General features: G+C 38.9%; 1 protein-coding gene across 1 annotated transcript in view; it reads right to left on the reverse strand.

Annotated features, from left to right (window-relative positions):
- The window catches only part of LRRC7 (leucine rich repeat containing 7), a gene marked incomplete at both ends in the record, with an annotated part of 278,327 nt that overhangs the window by 75,893 nt on the left and 182,140 nt on the right, over positions 1-20,294 (reverse strand). The window contains 6 exons of the mRNA XM_080916060.1: positions 2,524-2,772; positions 4,696-4,820; positions 7,085-7,184; positions 8,720-8,789; positions 12,401-12,516; positions 13,733-13,862. Coding sequence (XP_080772186.1) covers positions 2,524-2,772; positions 4,696-4,820; positions 7,085-7,184; positions 8,720-8,789; positions 12,401-12,516; positions 13,733-13,862 — 790 coding nt within the window. The remainder of the gene's footprint in view (positions 1-2,523; positions 2,773-4,695; positions 4,821-7,084; positions 7,185-8,719; positions 8,790-12,400; positions 12,517-13,732; positions 13,863-20,294) is intronic.

Genomic DNA, 20,294 nt, shown 5'->3' on the forward strand with positions numbered 1-20,294 from the left:
TGCTTCTGGTCACTTCTAAAGCAGTTGACACCGTATTTTGCTCATATCATCAGAATGTGCTTGCTTGTTTTGCTGCTGTGGAAATATTTACATGCAGAAGCAGATCTCCCACAAAGCTTAAACTACTTGGCTGTCACTTTCAAGGCCATGGGAGGGTTGCTATTTAATTACTCATCTATATGGATCATTTTACATTTTTTCTTTACAGTGACTCTCTCAAATTTGGGAATCTTTAGGAATCATTAAACCTGAATTTGTTTTATTTTAAAAAATAAACACTTTGCTTTCATTCTACATTCTTCTCACAGAATGTCAGACTTTGGGTCCTGAAGTACAAATTCAAGCTATAGGTCTACCTCTAAGTAGCCAATAGCCTGTAATCCGCTGTGTCTACTTATGAACAGTAGAAATCTAACAACTTTCCCTCATACTTGCATTTATTTATTTAAATGTATTATGTCTATGCGAATATATCAGTTTGTCACTCAGGTTGGCATGGAATCTCAATCTTCCTGCCTCAGCCACCTGATTAACTGGATTACAGATAAATATCCAGCTTGATATTTAGACTCTGAGCTACATGTCTAGCTTCATGGTGAGTCTTTCCTTTAGGATGTGTGAGTGGTGGTTATTCACTGTGTTCCAGGCATTATGATGAGATATTTAATTTAATATTGGTTAACTCCATGATATGTAACAAGCTTTATAACTATTCATATATGTTTAAATACAAATTACCACTTATTACTATATATCGAATTATAAATACTACAAATACTATGTTATTAATTTGCAACTGTACATTTAAATTTTATACAGTAGCTGTTGTCTCTTTACAAAGTGTATTTTGAGGGTGAGAGAATTTAACTTCTCTGAGGTCATGTTAAAGCTTAACATGGATTCTAAGGTTTATATAACAGCACTGTTGCTTAGTTTAGAGTTATTCTCTGGTATAGTATGACACAAAATTGTGCAACCTTGTGGAAAAGGTTACTATAAAACTAAGATGTAACTTTACTGTTAGATAATAAGATAACTTCCAATTAAAAATAAAGCTAAGTAATTCTACTTTCACTTCTTTTGATGCGAAACTGTGTTTTCTAACTCAATTCCATTTTAAGCTCCGTGCAAATATGTTTATGTCTTTTATTCCTCTCAGTTCCTGCCTTCAGTACTTCAGAAGTGGACTAATATGGCCATAAAGAATTATATTACTAATTAAGTGAATCCATATCTAAGATCATTTTTTTTAATTTAAAAACACCTGGGCTAGAAACATTCCCCATCCTAATATGATATTAAATGTAGTGAATTTCTGATACACAGAGGTGGGCAAATCTCCAAAATTCATTTTGAGATAATGTTAAATTTGTCACTCACTATAAAGTATTTGCTCATGTCACACATACATTGCATTAGAATGCAAGACTTTTACTAAGATATATATGTATATATTTTAATTTTGGGAGGTAAAATGCTTCCCAAGACTCTTAGCATCTAAATACAGTACATTAAATGCAAATAGCCACTTCAAGGCATTGAAGACCTTGAAAATTCAGTAAAGAATTACTTATAGTAGTGTGGGCATTCAGAAGTGGTGTATTGGATTCAGACAGAACTGCTTCTCATATATTATATTATATATACATAATATAATATACATAATCATCAAACTTGAATTTATTTTAAATTCCAGTAAGAGAAACAATAGAGTTTTGTAGTAGTGATTATTAAATATCATCTTATTCTAGAAATTAGTGGAAAATTAATTTTACAGAAAAAGGAAACAGGGTAGTTTTAGTCAGGAAGGTGCATTCTCAGCTTGTCTTATATTGTGGAAAGAATATAAGACACAGATTGAGAATCTAGTCCATTACATGTGTGCCGCAACATTTACAGAAACACTGTGTTTGTGTTTTCCTCCTATCAGTCACCCTCTTAAGCCCCCATCTGTGGGAAAGGAAACCCCTGTCTGTCATACCTCCCAACCCCATCTTCTCTTACAGGAATTCGTATAATTTGCATCTTCAAATTAAGGGAAAATGCTGCCCGTTAACAGAAGTCTCTGCTCAGAGTTCATTCCCAGAAAATCTCAGTTTCAACTTCTGGCATTTCCGAGTCAGATTTTATCTAGTCTACTTGAGCTAATCCTGAGAAGCGTGCGTGTTCACAGGAGGACAATTCTAATCACTTCCAAAGTCTGTTCAGCATTCTCACAGCTCACATTATCCCGCACGTTAAAAAAGCCAAGAAGAATAAATAAAAGCGAAGCCCCAACTCTAAAGCCATGCCAGAAAACCCCACGAAGCGGCACCTTAAACTGAAGTCCCCGCCCTCTGGCTCAGGTCTCCCCACCTTTTGCCAATGTCCGTAATCTAAAGATAAATTGCGACCAGACACGGGCAATCCGAAGTGTGCTTTGAGATCAGCAGTTCTCACCCTTAACCATGCAGCACACACCCCATAAAGCACTGTTCCAGGGAGCCTCTACTGGGCTTTCCTACCCCACACACCTAGGCCTACCTGTCTGCCACTTAGAGAGGGAAGAGTGGTGGACTGTGCTGCCACTGGCAATGGGGCACACATGCTCCTCTCCTGCTGGAGGCCACTTATACAACCCCATGCCAGCTGGGGGTCACTCTGGGGGACGGGCATATCTTGGATCTGCTGATCACACCTGGCCCATGGTGTGCAGCAATCTCCAGACAGCCTGGCAGGTTGGAGAGTAATCCCACGCTGGCCCCTGTCCCAGGGGGCTTGGCAGGAGAGAGCCTGTGGGAGAAGGAATCTCCATTTTCTGGGAGAACCAGGAGCACTGCAGCAACACGTTCGCTTGACCATTTTATACTCGTGAATAGTTTTTTTTTCTTTCAATCTGGGCAATGCATTTGAAACAATGAATTTTACTTCCATGTAATAAAACAGCATAACATGAAGCCATGGTGGCCACCTTCTCCCATAATGCAGCATTCACACGCACTGTACACACTACAACCAGGGCTTTATACTTTTGCTCCATTGAAACCTGATGGCATAGGTCCATGGTTCCCTTTTAAATTTCAGGTCAATTGAAAATAAAATGGTGCTATTTTAATGTACATGTAATGAACCAGAAGAGCATGAGCTGTTAAGGCTCCAGGGCTTTCCATTCATCATCTTCCGTAGATGATGTGCCTACAAGTGTTTCTCCTCTAATTTGTCTGATAGCCAACGGCATCAGGAACAGCCAAATTAGTCAAAACCAAGTACTTTGAGATTTTGGAAAAACGTAATGTTTCACCAAAATGCAAATAAAAGTGAATGGAAATAAATGCAGAGAAAAAAAAAAAAAAAAACACCCCGAAGCACATGGGACCCACTATGAGCATAAAGAAAACAGTCTCAGAGCACACAAAACGGGGCACAGAATTATCATCTCCAATTATCGTCTCCATTTCTGTACCTCATGTTCTTATCAACACATCTATGGAGCATATTAAAGGTATTTTCTTCTGGATCCTGGATCATGTAAGTTTTAAGAGGAAGCATGTAGTTATGTTTGAAAATTCATTGAAATATAAAAATGTAATCAAGAGTCCAACATAGAATGCATTACCCACTGGCCCTTGATTTAACACAAAAATCATTGAGAGAGAGAACTGTCCAGTTCAGCATAATCATCTTCTAAGACTTCACAAGTTAAAAAATATGTCTCTATGGTTGACAGAGAACAACAACTAATCATCATAAATGTCTTTTCAACTGAAAATTTTAAATGTAAGCCTGCCATATTGGATTTGTGACTCCATTTTGAGTTTCCCATGACGACACAGTCATCATGAATAATGGGTTAAGAAAACAGAATATGTAAGGTGGAAACACGGAACACATCACAGGATCTTGACTTATTAATAACAGGCATACATAGTTACTTAGGCCATTAGTTACTATGAGTGAAAGATGTTAGTATTTGTGACGTTTTTTGTAAAGTGCAAAAAATTAATGAGAGATTCAAGATGCCATCATTACATAACATGGAAATTAAGTGTTAATGAACGTTCAGCCAGTTCTGATATTTGAAATTTTAAATAATGGAAAAAAGAGATTAAAAGTAAGTAAAGAAAATATAGAATAAAAAAAGTTTAGTCTAGTTTCTTCATTCAGGATAGTCACAATAAAAAATTTCTTTAAAATATAGTTTAAAGAAAAAAAGAAGTTATTTTGTCCAAAGATTTTTATTTGTGGCTGGACACTCTTCTTCTAAAACTCAAATTTAAAGACAGAAAAGTTCTTCCCAGACGTGTAGATGTACAGGCCAATGCAGATTGGCCTGTCTTCTACAGACACGTCTGTCTGTCTTCCACACACTATTCATCACACCTGGCACCGTCTGTGTGAAGCATGGCCCAGTGAGAGAAAGAAGATTGTAAAGTATTACAGTTAAATAAGGACCTTTCTCCCACTTTCAGCTTGAATCTCTCTCACGTTATTATACTGAAGGGTATGCGGAGGGGGGAGTGTAAACCAGACTTGCTCCATCAGAATCGGGACATTCATAACATTCTGAATCACACCAATGTTGCCCAAACACTGGCCCTCTACACTGGGTGTGCTATCGAAGATAGACTGTGACCTTCCAGTGTATCCTTCCTCTATCTGAGAAATAACAGTGGACAGATAAAAACAATAACAAAGAAACAAAGGCCAAAAGTTCACCTTAACTTTCCCAGCACCTTCGTCATCTTCTTTTTTATCCTCAAATTCAAAGGCAACAGTCATGCGCTGTTGTCTCTGCTCCTCCCACAGGGTGGGGTTGAAGCTGTCGCTGTCTGACTGGAAATCTACGGAGTCCAAAGTATTAATGCTTTTCTTTTATATACACAATATATTAATAAATTTAATATACTATGACAAAAGAGATAGCAAATGCCACCAATGATTACAATAATTACATTAAAAGGACACGGGAAAGAAATATTGAGAAGGGAGGAGAGAAAAAAAAAACAGGAAGGGAGAGTAGAAAATTCCTTTTCAGGTTTTTTTATGTAGTCTTGTGCATTTTACTGTTGGTCATAAGGGGTTGGGAAGTTTCCTAGGGTAAGAATAGTCTCCCTAGGCTAACAGTAACAGCATCTACACAGCAATGACTTTTTAGTAAGGTGCCCAGTAATCTGACTTTTTTGTTGGTTCTTTGGGTGTATGTGGGAAGTGTGTATGACTGGAGTAACCTCATTTTTAAGGTAGGAAACAGTTCACCACAGTTCAGTTTTAACACGGTGGTTTTATTTAATTTGAATGTATCTCAAATAAACAGGGAAGATTTACATCAAAATGTTGTATAATGCTAAAATCTGCTTTGTAAGACAATAGAAAAAAATTGCACAAGAGCCCAGGGACAAGTGCTCAGTTTAGGCTAAATCCTTTTTTAAAGTATTTCCCTGTTATGTCTTTCTTTGCTTTACAGGATTCTTAAAATTCATTTTCTGCTTTCCTTTTCAACAGACAGAAGTTGACTGGCTGGGTTAAAGTTCAGATATTATCTTTTAATTATTACACCACTCTTTTTGTCCTCAATAGAAGACCAAACAGAAAATCCAAATCAGCAAAGGCAAACAAATGCTTTCCTATCTCAGGTCACCACTACTGACCTCATAGCCTAGAACTAACTAGGCAACAGACTGGTTTTCAGGGATGGTTTATGGATCTGGGTTAATTTTTATCTTTTCTTTGCATTATTTTGAAAATCAGGGATGTTGTAAAGAAGAGGAAAATAAATTCAAGTTAATAGAACAGTCCCTTCTTGGTTCTTTATGGCATAAAAATGTGGATTTTTTAAAATAAAATTAAAAGATCAGTTTATGAAAATGTGAAAATTATATTTCAAAACAACTTTCCCTTTTCCTGTTTCTGCAAGTCAGAAGTATCCTTACATATTCCCCAATGATTAATTCACATCCAGATGTCAAAGACTAAAGCCACTTATTAAATTATTCTTGAAAATGAGAACACACAGGTAAATGCTTCATTGGACAGGTTAGTCTCAGACAGGGTGGGTGGGTTTATTTGTGGCTGTATTAAAAGTGGGCTCATTGTTCTAGAACTACCCTGACCTTGCGTGGCTATAGACAACACATATCAACCAATGCTGTTTCAAACAGGAAAGGACAAACCTTCTCAAAGATTTGTATAATAGTGTGATCAAAGGCTAGAAGATTTATTGTAACAGATTTAGACTCCTTTTAAGGAAGTATCTTTTAATCATAGTGACTGACATTGCCTAGGCAATCTCAATGTGAATATAAAAATGTCATAATTTAAAATCCCATCCTAGGGCTATCTTGCATGTAGGGGGGTCTAAGATCACTGCACTGATATTTAAAATATGATGTGAAATATGTGATCACAAGAGGAGACCTTCCTCCTTCAGTCCTTATTTTGTTTTAAAGCTTTTTTTGCTGCTAGTAGCTGGGCTCAACATTTGATGACCATGTCTCATACCCTACAGCCTAACCTTTAAAGAAGTTGCTGTGGAGTACTAATTTCTCTCACATGAGCTATAAGAAGGAAAACTTTTTTTTCTCGTGTGTGTGTGTGTGTGTGTGTGTGTGTGCGTGTGCACACCTGTGTCTGCATGTTTATGTGCATTTGGGTACATGCAAGTGGAAGTCAGAGAACAACAGTAAGTGTCTTCCATATTTCTCTCAACCTTAACTTTTAAGAAAGCATTTCTCATTTGAGTCCAAGGCTCGCTAAATAGGCTGCACTGTCTGGTCACAAGTAAGTGTAAGGCATTCTTCAGTCTCTGCTCCCCAGCTTTGGGATTACAGGTTCTGTGTCACCATGCTGGGATTTTTATACTGATGAACTCAGGTAGGTTCTGATGTTTGCTTAGCAAGCACTTTATTGAACTATCTTCTGAAGGAGCCAAGTCTTTAAAATATTACTTAAAATATTACAGCACCAAGAGTCAAACTCCAAGATGACATACTATGGAGTTTTCTTTTATTGTCTGTGAAACAGTATTCCTTGACAGAGATTAGAATTAAAAATCCTTTTTTATTTACAATGTCATAAACATTAAAGAATGTATCCATTGACAGCCTACCTTCATCACCACGGGGCTGCTGGGGAAACATGTAGTTGGTCAGTACCCTTTGCTTGGTTTCTGGATGGGCTTCTGTTTGCAGAGGGATAAGAGCCTTGGACTGGAAGCAATGAGCACCAATTAGATGAAGAAATTAGTCAAGATTTCACACAAGAAAATGGCCAACACTCTGGTTTCTTAGAGATGAATGGATAAAAGGAGACACCACAGATACTGCTGAAATTCCAGACTTTAAGGTTTTCATGTTTGTCTTCTTTACAAAACTTACCAAAACCGGTTCAGCTGTAAACTTCAGTTCTAATCTTGAGGAGATCAGAGAGTGTTAAACTTTTCAGCAGAGGGAATGTTTGGTGTGGTCCTGGGCATGCATTCTTTTTCCTGGGTTGTGGTCTAGACAGATTTGTGGTACCTGCACTGTTCACACTGAGCAAGGCATGGATAAAGCTGTGCATGTATCTGATGTTTATGCTGAATTTTATTCTCCATCACCAATTTGATATCAGACATACTATTTTAAAGGCTTTTAGAACTAAGGTATTATTTTCATAGGAATAATGTAAATACTACTTAACAGGAAAGATACAAGGTTTTCTGAGGTATTATTAACCCCCCAGGAAGCTGTCTAAAGACATTGACTCACAATTTTAGTTAAATGGAGCACAGTAACTTTCTGGTTATTCTCCCACCAGAATAATACTTGTGACAAAGAAATTTTCACAATGTAAGGCTACTGCCCCAGCAGCAGAGTTTACAGACTCTCGACATGACCATACGGAAGGATCCACCAGTGTGGAGGAGACTGTAAACTTTGTAGAAGTCATTTTTAATTTTTAATAAAAATACCCAATCAAATAATTGAAATACATACTTGATCTCCAGGGAATATTGATATTTCAAACCAATGGTGTATTGTTTTTATTTGGCCATTCATGTTTTGGGGTGGGTTTTTTTTAAAAAGATGTAGGCACACAAAAATGATTGGTAGCACACTCTGTTGAAATAACCCACAGCTTCTTTTAAGGAAAAGCACATCTCTCTGTTTTCTGTTATATTTTCAGTTAATAAAATTATTCATTAACATGCACCCCCTGATTCTGTTATAATCTGATTTCATAAGTATATAAGAATATTAAGATAACCATAAAAATACTGAAAGATAGCTACCGATATGTCAGCAAAGGTCTTGAACAAAGTTTTAGAATTAAATTGATTATAATTAAAAACAGTGAGGAAAAGGGAAGATAGTGGCTAGCAATTCCCTCTTGTGGGGATTATGGTAATGGTTTTTCATTTTTTACCTTCAGAGCTATAATTAAAGTGTTTCCTCCAAGGACATGTGTACCACTAGGATCTGAAAAGCCATACAAACTATTCATGTGTTTTGTATCTCTGAAAATGAAGTAGGCATTGAACAGAGGTATTTGAGGAGCATGGAGATCATGACACTTTCACCTACAGCAGTATGTGATGAAGCCTTTGACGAATCTCTCCTCCAGGAATAAAAGAATCTATACTTTATAATAGTTGTCAAACGTATCTACTGGGATTCAGTAATCCAGAATTTCAATTATATGCACATTTAAGAAACATGATAAGTCAGGACATAAACGTTATTATTATTAGTATTAATTTTACCTGATTGTCAGAAAGCCACAGTGCTGCAAGCTCCTTGAGTTTGGTGAAGGAGAATGGCAAATTCTTCAACCTGCAGAGACGAGAGACATCTCAGCACAGACACAGACAGTGAAGTTCATTTCTAGGAACTTTAAACATGTACCGTGTTGGTTAATTATGCTCTTTAATCATTTCTCCTGAGTTCTCAAACAATCTTAAAGGAATAAATATCTTCTTTCCTTATATTAGTGTGCGTGAGTTTGTGCATGTGCGTGTGTGTGTGTGTGTGTGCGCGCGCGCGTGTGTGTGTGTGTGTGTGTGTGTGTGTGTGTGTGTGTGTGCACATGAACATGTGGAAGCCAGAGGACAAGTTGGAGTTTTGATCTCTGTCCACAATCTAGTTCCTCAGGATAAAACAGAGGTCATCAGGACTGGAGGCAAGTGTCTTTACTTTCTGCCAACTCCCAAGCTCAAGACAACAAAAACCTTTCTAATCCTTCAGATGTTTCCCATAAGCCTCTAGATAACATAAAAAACCTCTTAGCCCTCATGGTCAGGCACCCAGTGTACACCAAGGGTCTAGAGAGATGGCTCAGGAGTTAAGAATGTGTTGCTCCTTTTAGGGCATGGAGTCAGTTTAGTCTTCATACAAGGCAGTTCACAGCTGCTTTTAACTCCAACTTCAGAAGCTCTTTATACATGTGGCATGTCCCCCACCAAATATTAAACCTCAGTATGTTCACTCAAGGTGGCTTCCACTGGCATACATATACACACACATAAATAAAAAATAAAACTAAAATCTTAAAACCCCTAAAGCCATTCTTACACAGCATTGATCACTTTCTTCTCATAGCTGTACTCAGTGATGCTCTACCAACCCAGGAGAAACTTCAGCACAGCTTCCCCTCCCCTGCCATGCCTCTCTTCACTAAATCCCACAGTTCTTCAGTGGTTAAATGCCATTTTCTCACGAGGAAGGTTTTCCTAAGGGTGCAGTTGCCTGTATAGAACATTTCACAGGCTTTACATGTGACTGTTTCTGTGGTTGTTTATTATCTGACACCCTCACAGAACTGTAGTTTTCAAAAGTTCAAGGGCCATGAATGTCTTACATTTAAATCACTTCAGAGTTTCCAAAGTGATATCGATGTCTGGGAAGTGTGTTGCTATCTTCTTCCCTTCTTTGTACACTGCACAGTAGACATTGCAAGGGGGAATCTTTAAAAATAGTATTTTGGAGATAGATGAAGTTTGGGCTCAGCTTTAGCCTTTCAGTTAAAATGTGGCTTTGGTCTGTGGAGACCCAAACTGAGAAACGTCTACTTCAGCATGCTTTTGATGTCTTCAAACCAGCACCTTCACCTCTGAGATGTAGAGACAGTAACACAAACAGACTCACAATAACATCCTCAGCAGGCTAAACTCCAAGCATACAAACATTCAACACATAGTGTGCAATGAAATTTTTTGTAAGTTTTTTATATACAGGTACCCTATTCACCAACTGACAAATACACTTCTAGGAAAGAAGGACAAAATGTTACAATGATTAATAAGGAGTCAATTTGTGTCTAAAAGTAATCAGGCACTTTAAAATAATTTAGTAAATATGAAAAGAGGTTGGCCACCATTGGGAACATTACAAGTGTGTAGTAGGTAGAGATCTTAGGGAGGCTACCAAAATCTTGTGATCTAATGAACATCTGTAAAACAAAAATAAGAACACAAACAAAGGATGTCTTGACTTATATCATGGTTCTTTCCTGGCAGAATTACAACTTTAATTTCAAACTAAGTTACCCACACATGGTGGTTAAATTCACTTAAGCTAGAAACTGTAATAAAGATTTGTGGGGTAGGGTAGTGTTTTTGATTTTGTACACAGTTAAATAAAAAGGTGCCACCAAGTGCTATATCAGTAAAACTCATCTAATGTTCACATCATGTTCATACATGTCCCTGAGGAGTCATCACGGTACAGAAAGAGGAATGTGACAGAGAGCAAGGATCTGGTTGCTTAGTACTTTCCCAGTGGTTTTTGATGAATGAGCAGAGCATTGGCAAAGGCCTGATAGCTGACAGAACAAAACAGTCACTGTTTCTCTCTACAGTGGCAAACTGCAAGTCCATCACATTTTAAACACAAAATACAATAGTTCATTACTTACTATAGCACTTCTCAGTTATGCTTTCTCTAAGCACCTCATTTTCTGTGACACTGTCAACTTTGGCCCCATATTTCACCATGCACTGACCATCCCCACTCCAGCTTGACTGACTGAAGGACTAATTATCTAAAAACACTAATTTGGTTGTGTTGCAGCTACTACAGGATAAGTATGACTAACATCCTTTATTTTTATCCCCTGATGAGGTATTATTAACTTCTGGCTTTGTGAGTCTCAATGCCTTATATATATTTCTTCAGCATCCACAAATGTGTCTGACCTATGGCAAGTGCTGAAGTCTACTAGTTTTGCTAGGTTAGGATAACCAACATATCAATACTTCTATCAGGTGTATGGAGAGACAGGAGAGTGATCCAGAGGGCCAGGAGAATGAATGGAAATCTGCAGTTGCTGAATCTCAGTGGGTAGGAGGAGTATTTAGGAAGTCCCAGAGACCTGGGACAAGGGAGGCTCCCAGGAGTCAATGAGGGTGACCTTAGCCAATATGCTTAACAGTGGGGACATGAAACCTTAAGAGGCCACCCTCTGTAGACAGGCAGAACCAACCGTGGAGGGATAAGAACACCAGCCCACCCATAAAACTTTCAACCCCAAATTAGGCCTGTCTAAAAGAAGTGCTGGGACAAAGATGGAGCAGAGATTGAAGGAACGGCCAACCAATAACTAGCCTAACTTGAAACATATCCCATGGGCAAGAGCCAGTCCACGATACTACTAATGATACTCAAGTTTGCAGACAAGAGCCTAGCACAACTGTCGTCTAAGAGTTCCTCTACCCAGTAGCTGATGAAAGCAGTTGTAGATGCTCACAGTCAAACACTGAATGGATGTCAGGGCATTTATGGAAGGATGGGAAACTCTGAAGGGGAAGGGAGCCCCACAGAAGGACCAACATAGTCAATTAGCCTGGACACCTGGGAGCTCACAGAGACTGAGCCAACAACCAAAACCACACATAGGCTTGAAAGAGGATCTTGACACATATGGAGCAGATGTGCAGCTGGTCTCTATGTGGGTCCCCAAAGTCTGGAGTGGAAGCTCTCCCTAAAATGTACACTGACTGTGGTTTCCCTTCCCAGTAGGGCTGCCCTATCTGGCCTCAGTGACAGAGGACATACCCTAGCAGGGTGTGGGAATACTGGGGGCTGTTATCTCCCAGAGGAGAAGGGGATGAATGGAGGGTCTCTATGAGGGCTCTATGAGTTGCAGTTAAATTTTGATTCTAGCACCTATCAATATAACATATCATAAAAAGAGGGTTCGACTTTATTTATTTTTGCCCCTCTTACTCTGAATGTGACTAAGTATTATCTATCCTTGCTGCAAGGGGCTAACATGTGACTGAATCAGAGTTGACTAGATTTTCTTACCTGTCACTATGTAGACTAGGTTGGCCTACAACTCACAGAGATTTGCCTGTCTCAGCCTTGTGGGTGTTGTGATGAAAGGGCTGTACTACCACATCTGGCTTCATAATTTATCAAATTCAAATATCAAATAGTTCACATACCTATTATCACTTAGATTTAAGACACGCAGTCTCTGCATCTGCCCAATTTCTTCAGGAAGAAATTCTAGCTTATTGGAACGTAGAGACATGACGGTGACATTCTTGCAGCTTCCAATCTGCAGGCAGCAAAGGGAAGTGGTGTTTATAATGTTGTACTGTCTCTTGTACAGAATTCTCAAACAAATTAACAAAAGTATATTTTAGAAAAGAATCACAAAGTACTGTTACTGCATATTAGTTTTTCTAGTTTTCAAAACAATTTAGCTCTCTCTCTCTCTCTCTCTCTCTCTCTCTCTCTCTCTCTCTCTCTCTCTCTCTCTCTCTCTCTCTCTCTCTCAGACAATGTCTCACACTGAAGTAAATGCTAACCCAAATAACTCACAACATTTGTTAGGCTCGATTGAACTTAACATGATCCTCTTGCATCTGTCCCCTGGGCACTGGGACAGTAGGAGTGTGCCATCACCGTTAGCCTAGAGATCCCTTTGCCTATTTTAATGTCTCTTAATATATGTACCATGGTGTACTTATTACCTTATGCTTTTATAATATTGCTCTTTACAGTGGTGTGTGCCTTTAATATGACAGTTACCTGTTAATGTATATCTTATATTTTTTGACATATTAAAATAGTTTTCTTAATAATGTAAATGTTCAAACATTTGGTAGCCCCGTGGTTTTCACAAATCATGTTATTTTTCTACACGATTGCCAGTCTATTGGGCTTAAAACCAGACAACACACATATTCAATCAGACTCTTGATAGTTCCTCAGAAAACCTAATTTTATGTCACATTATGTGGCATTTGCCATTCATACTAATAATGTTTGACTCTAAAATAATGGCATAGTTATTATTCTATCATTGTGGAAATTTGTAGTAGAAAGTTTTAGATTGAAAATACACTTTAAATTTTCTGTATATTAATAAAGAAAATCCAGTTTAGAGACAAAATTAAGAGAATCTCTTTATGTACCCAGAAACTAAAATAGTTACAAGAAACATGAAGCCTCTCAGACATAATAAAAACCTACTCTTTTACTTCAGAAGTAGAGATGCAATTTTCCTGACTGCTGTGTATAACTATTCTTAAAAGTAAATAAATGATCCAAAATTGCATCCCTTAGCATTGATTAGCATATTTTACTATTCTTTACATGCAAAATTTAGTCAATACATTATATGGAGTTCATCACTCAAACATCAATTAGCATACATCTACACAAACAGATAGGCAATGCCCACATATTTTCACAGTTCAACTCATAAATCTATCCTGCAATTTCAGATTCATCGACACTTAATTGATAGAAACATGCTTGCTTCTCACTTCTCTGGGCAACTCTGGGAGGAAATTCTCATCAACCGCTAATGTTCGCAGGCTGTGCAGGTAACCAATGGTGGGAGGGAGGGACTCCAGCTCATTGCAGCTGCAGTCAAATTCTTCTAATAAAGATAAGCTGAGAAGTTAAAGCACAGTGTTAGACATTCTAAAAGGTGACCTGACAAGAAAGGTCTGAAAAAGCCACATGTCCAAATTAACCAAATATTATTAAGCTAGGATGGCACAATCGTGTGTAAATCAATCTAGTTATTAAGTACAGTGGAAAGAATCAAATACCATCACATGCATGGCTGAATTTGTCATTTATCTGCAACCCTTAGAATAATACAAAAGATAGTTTGTTTACAACTTAGGTGTCATTGACAACTGGAGGCTTGGAATGAGCAACTGAAGGTGCAGAAGGTGAGGGAGAGTAGAGACCAAGAGAGAACCAAGGGTGAGCTGCTCCAGATTTTACTAAGTGTCTTAGAGACTAGACTCCTTTATAGCTCCCCCTTTAACAACTGGATAAGGTATCTACCTTTAAAAACCATTTTAAAGATGAGGAAATTGAGGCTTACAGAGACCAGGGCTGTCAGCCACATAACGCAGCAAATCTGGGACAGAAGCAATGATAACAAATTTTGCTTGACTCCATCATCCCACTTGACAGGAGGTGTATGCTGCCTATTATAAAGTTATACTATTATAGAATATACCAAGTTTTACACAATGGCTCGGGTTTTGGTGCCTCCTGAAGTAATGAACCTTCTCTTCTCCACAACGGGCATTTGAAACACTATAAAAGGTGATGTTTTCAAATGGGCATAACTCCTCATTTTGTCCTAGTCCCAGCACTTCACACTTAGTCATGTGGTGCACAGCTTCTGAGGAAAGACAGCAGAATTGGCCTGGTCTTCACATGGGCACATGTGCTTGCACTACCCCACAAATGTGGTTACATACACATGAGTGAGTGTAGTGCAGAAGAAATTTGTAGCACTGTGGAAGTAACTGCAGTAGTTGAACAGATCTACAGGAGCAATAATTAACCACAAGATGGTTTTTATTGGCTATTTTGTTACATTTCAAATGTTATCCCCTTTCCCACTTCTCTCTCTGGAATCCTCCTATTCCATCGCTCCTCCCCATGCCTTTATGAGAATGTTCCTCCACTTTCCCACTCCCTCTTGTCTCCCCACCCTAACATTCCCCTACACTGGGGTATTGAGCCTTCACAATGTCAAGAGCCTCTCCTCTCCTTGATTCCTAATAAGGCCATCCTCTGCTACATATGTTTCTGGAGCCATGGGTTCCTCCATGTGTACTCTTTGGTTGGTGGTTTAGACTCTGGGAGTTGGGGGGAGGGGTTCTGGTTGGTTGATATTGTTCTTCCTGTGGGGTTGAAAACCCCTTCAGCTCCTTTAGTCATTTGTCTAACTCCCCCATTGGGGATCCTGTTCTCAGTCCATTGGTTGGTTGAGAGCATCGGACTCTGTATTTCTCAGGCTCTAGCAGAGCCTCTTAGGATACAGCTATATCAGACACCTGGCAGCATGCACGTCTTGGCATCCACAATATTGTCTGGTTTTGGTGACTATATGGGATGAATCCCCGGGTGTGGCAGTCTCTGGATGGCTTTTCATTCAGTATCTGCTCTACCCTTTGTCTCTGTATTTTCTCCTGACCCATAGGAATATTGATACCTTTCTAGAAACCTAGATAGGCTGTCAGAGGCTCTTCATGAAGGCAATGTAATCTATATTACAAACCCAGAAGAAGTGATGTTGGTGAGGAAGTGTCTGTCTCAGATATATCATGACAATGAGACCACAGAGAATTTGGTTTGGAAATGGATCCAAACAACAATAGCAGCAGCAGCAGCAGCAGCAGCAGCAGAAACAACTACTACTTTGTCTTCTTTCATTCTTCCTCTTCCTCTCCTCCTTCTTTCTCCTCTTCCTCTTTCTCCTCCTTTTCCTTTTCTTTTTTTTATACAGGGTTTCTCTCATATCTCTGGCTGTCCTGCCTGACCTGAACTTATAGTGATCTACCTGCCTCTGTCTCCCAGTGCTGGGATTTAAAATGTGCACATTACACCTGGTAGATCCAAACTTCTTAAGGATGATGGTAATCCATCAAGGCTAAGAAAATATGTTGGCATGTTTATCATGTGCATCAAACTTCCTGGTCAATGTCTTCCTGATGAATTTCCACAAAACGAAAAGAATCTTTAATTCTCATTGTTCTTAATGACCGTGTACTAAGTAAACATCAGTTTACTATTTTCCCATTTTGTTATGCATTTATGACTTTCTGCTAGAGTATTTAATTTTACAACAAACAGACTTAAAAAAAGTTTCTGTTGAAAAGTCATGCACAGTGTCAAAATGCATGATCATTCCTCTTGCCCCAGTTATAATTTATTCTGAGAGATATGTGTCTGATATTTTGATATACAACTAGTTTTTAGCACAGAACTCCTAAAAATCTTGGTGTGTTAGTTCATGGGAATTATGGAGGGTTTGGTTGGTTGATAATGTTGTTTTTCCCATGAGGTTGCAAACCCTTTCAGCTCATTCAGTCCTTTCTCTAGGCCTTTAATGGGGTTCCTGTGTTCAGTCCGATGGTTAGCTGCAAGCATCTTCAACTGTATCTGTATGATTCTGGCAGAGCCTCTGTGGAGGCATCCATGTCTGGTTCCTGCCAGTAAGCACTTCTTCATATCCGAAATAGTGCCTAGGTTTGGTGGCTGCATATGGAGTGGATCCACAGGTGAGGCAGCCTCTGAATGATCTTTTCTTCAATCTATGGCTCCAGTTGCATATGTAGCAGAGGAGAGTATTGTCTGGCATCAATGGGAGAAGAGGCCTTTGGTCCAGTGAAGGCACATTTTCTCAGTGTAGGGGAATTCCAAGGCACTGAGGTGGAGAGGGTGATTGGGAGAGGGTGCACCTTTATGGAAGGAAGTGGAGGGGGAGCAGGAATGGGAGGGGGAGGGGAAATATTTGAAATGTAAATACAGAGACTATTCAATAAAATAATTTAAAAAATCTTGATGTGATTAAAAGCAAGGTGTCTTTTTGTATACGAATGAGAAGACTTATGACTGAAAACTTTTGCATAGCTCCAAGAGAGGTGTGCAATATGTAAGGTAACATGTGATTTTAGGGTTGGAATGTCCAGTTATTCCTGACCTTTGGGGCATGAAGAAAAGCCAAAGTTGATCTGATCACCAAAGGCCCATGGCATAATCAATTATGTTTACAAAATAAAGACTCAATAAAGTGTCAAAAGGTTCATAGAGCTTGTAACTGCTGACCATATGAAGCTATTGAAAGGAGGTATGGCAAAGAGATACTAGAGTCTGTGTCCATTGAAAACACTTTTCCCTGCACACCTTCTCATGTGGCTGCTCATCTGTGCCATTGCAATATAACTTACAACTATTTTCTAATTTCTCTGAGCTATTCTATAAAAAAAAAAAAAAAAAACAAAATCAAACAAACAAAACAAAACAGTGGACCCAAGGAAGCAATTCTAAGAACTCCCTATTTACAAGTGATTGGTCAAGGTTTGTGATTGATCCCTGATTGAAGGGCAGTCTTGTGGGACTGAGCCCTTATCTGTGTCTTCTGATTTTAACTAAAACAGACACCAAGCCTGCCACTATTGCCTTTGCCAAGAGGCACTTGCTGACAGGAATCTGGTATGGCTATTTCTTGGGAGGTTTGGCCAGCAACTGACCAATGCAGATGTGGATGCTTAGAGCCAGCCATCAGACTGAGTTCAGAGACTCTGGTGGGGGAGCTGTCAGAAGGACTGGAAGAGAAGAGGGGGATTGCAAACCTATAGGTAGAACAATACTAGCTGTCTAGACTACCTATTGTTCCCAGGGACTAGACCACCAACCAAGGAGAGTACAGGGAGGGATCCAGGACTCCAGATACATATGTAGCAGAGGACCTCTGGGATTTAAACTCATAACATATAATGCCAGCCTATCTTATTAATGATTAACTGATTTAAGTCACTAAAAGTGTTTTAATACAGGTTCTTGTACAAAATCAGTCATCACATTTTATCAGGTTAGTACTGGTAATAATAAAAAAGAAGTATAAAGAACAGATCAAATAGTATTTATAAAGAAATATATGTCTATAAATTTCCAGGTTAAAAGTGAAAAGGAGCATAATGCTTCCTAAATTTCAGTATCATGTGCATCTCCAGGACAACCTGACAAGATTAAGATTCTGATGCTGTGGTTATAGATGGGACCACACTGCACCTATAACAGCTCCTTGAATACACATACGTTGTGGGACCAGGAAGGTGTAAAATAAAGCTCTTGCAAATCTTTCAAGAGCAAGATGTAACACACATAGACATACCAATAAGAGTTGGGGTCATGGGTCATTAGCTTTCCCATCACCAGTAACTAGAATGTCCGGGAATGCTGTTATCCCATTTTGGAAGATGTGCTCTGGGCACATCCTCTTGTTCTCTAGTTCATTCTTTGGGAGATTCCTGGCCTGAAAGATAATTCTGTGTTCCTCGTCCTCAGTTACAGAATGAACAGATGAAGGAATGTGAACATGTCACATAGAGAACTGATAATCTACTTCAATGCTATTTATGACTAATGAAGCTATAATGAATGCAGTTACTAATAAACAGGAACAAATGATTTTGAGTTTCGTCTTAATTCATCTTTAACTCTTAATAGAGTAATGCGGTTCTTGAGAGCTGAGTGAATGAAAATGGGCAACACCCAACCTATATAAGTTCAATAAGGGATAAGTGTACATAGAAGTCAGACTCCATTAACACTACACAGCAGAAGGTAGAAAGAATACTGAGGAATTAAAGCCTGAACAATCTTCTCCTGAAACATGCAGGTGTTAAGGGAAATTGACTTAGTTAAATTTGGCTATGTCATGAAATAAAACTGCTGGTACATTATCAACAATTGGTTAGTAGTTTGTGGGAATCACATAAACTAAGTATATCTCTGTAGAATTTAGTATATCTGTAAATATTTTGGAGAGAAAGAGAGAGAGAGAGAGAGAGAGAGAGAGAGAGAGAGAGAGAGAGAGAGAGAGAGAGAGAGAGAGAGAGAGAAATAGAGAGAGACTTGGTGTGAGTGTGTTAGTTTAGCCCAGGTCAGAGACCAAGGTTCGGTCAGGGAGTTGGGCTGGAGTCCTCACTCATGGCCAGCAGAGAGGTATCTATCTGTTCAACTGTCAATTTTATAACTGGACAGTAGAGGTGCTAGTAGTGCTTAGCCACGTCTGTAAGGTGGAAGTGAACAGGAATGAAGTAAAACCCATCAAGCCCTTTATGGCAAGAGGGACAACTAGTTAACTTTGTTCTATTCTTTTAAGTATGTGTCTCTTAGTGTGCACTAGTTATATTCAATAATGGGTTCCTCATGACATGCTCATACATGTATGTCACCCCTCTTTGCTCTTCCCATCCTCCCTTTCTCAGACGGCCCTTCTACCTTCTCACTTATCCTTCCTTACATCCCAATTCTACATATAGGGAAAGAATGTGGTTTCTACTATTCTTATTTCAGATATTGTAAGTCACTTCACTTAATTTAGCCTGAGAATTAAGTCTTAGATCCATCCTTCATGCTCCCACTAGGCTTAGGTAAGTTGCAGGGCTGATTCTAAATAACGACAAGACCTTACTGGACTTCAGTAATGGAAGAAACCTATTCATTTTCAGGTCTAAATCCCCATCTGAGTTGGGTTTGGCCAAACTGAGACCGTGCATTTTAGAAGTAGTTCAGATCCCAGCATTTTCCACAACAACACAGACAACATTCATCATTGTCACCCATCCAGCACATCCACAGCCTTCACATTCTCTGCTCTCCAGGAAGCCAATTAGATGGGCTGAAAAGAAAGACTGTGAAAAAGCATTTCATATTGCATGAGAAAATTATCATCAGAATGCAAACTACTGCCCCACCACTTTTTAGTGCAAAACAGAGAAAATAACTCTGCTGACTGACAAACCTTTAAGAAAAAAAAACTAAATTCTACATGCTCCCAAATGATACTAAACAATACATTGTCTGACCAGTAAAAACCACAGAAATATCCCATGCATGTGAGAGTATGTACAATTTCAGTTTAGTTGTAAGACACCATGGCCTTGTGGGGGCAGTGGGGGATAGATGTGCTTCACTAGTATCACTATAGCCTCTGCACTTTAAACTTTCTTGCATTTTAACATCACCAGTGAATTCCGTGTGATCACTTTTTTTGTTTATCTCAATAACCTGGGAATGAATGTAAAGAGCAATATGTCTAATTTGTGCATTTCAAATTTCTCTAATACCTTTGACCTGTAATCAAGCACAGCAGTGCAGTGCAGCCATCTTTCAGTGAGTGGCAGATGGCATTTACTGTACGGCACTAATGATGCACGCATGAGTGTACTTGAGCGTGTGCACACACACACACATGAAGGTATGTTCTGGGTTTTGACACCAGTGTTAGGAAAAAGATGAAAGTGGGGGGATATGTTCTGTGGAGGTATAGCAAGACATGGGGGT

The sequence above is a fragment of the Micromys minutus genome (genome assembly GCF_963924665.1).
Source record: "Micromys minutus genome assembly, chromosome: 4".
Taxonomy (NCBI): Eukaryota; Metazoa; Chordata; class Mammalia; order Rodentia; family Muridae; genus Micromys; species Micromys minutus.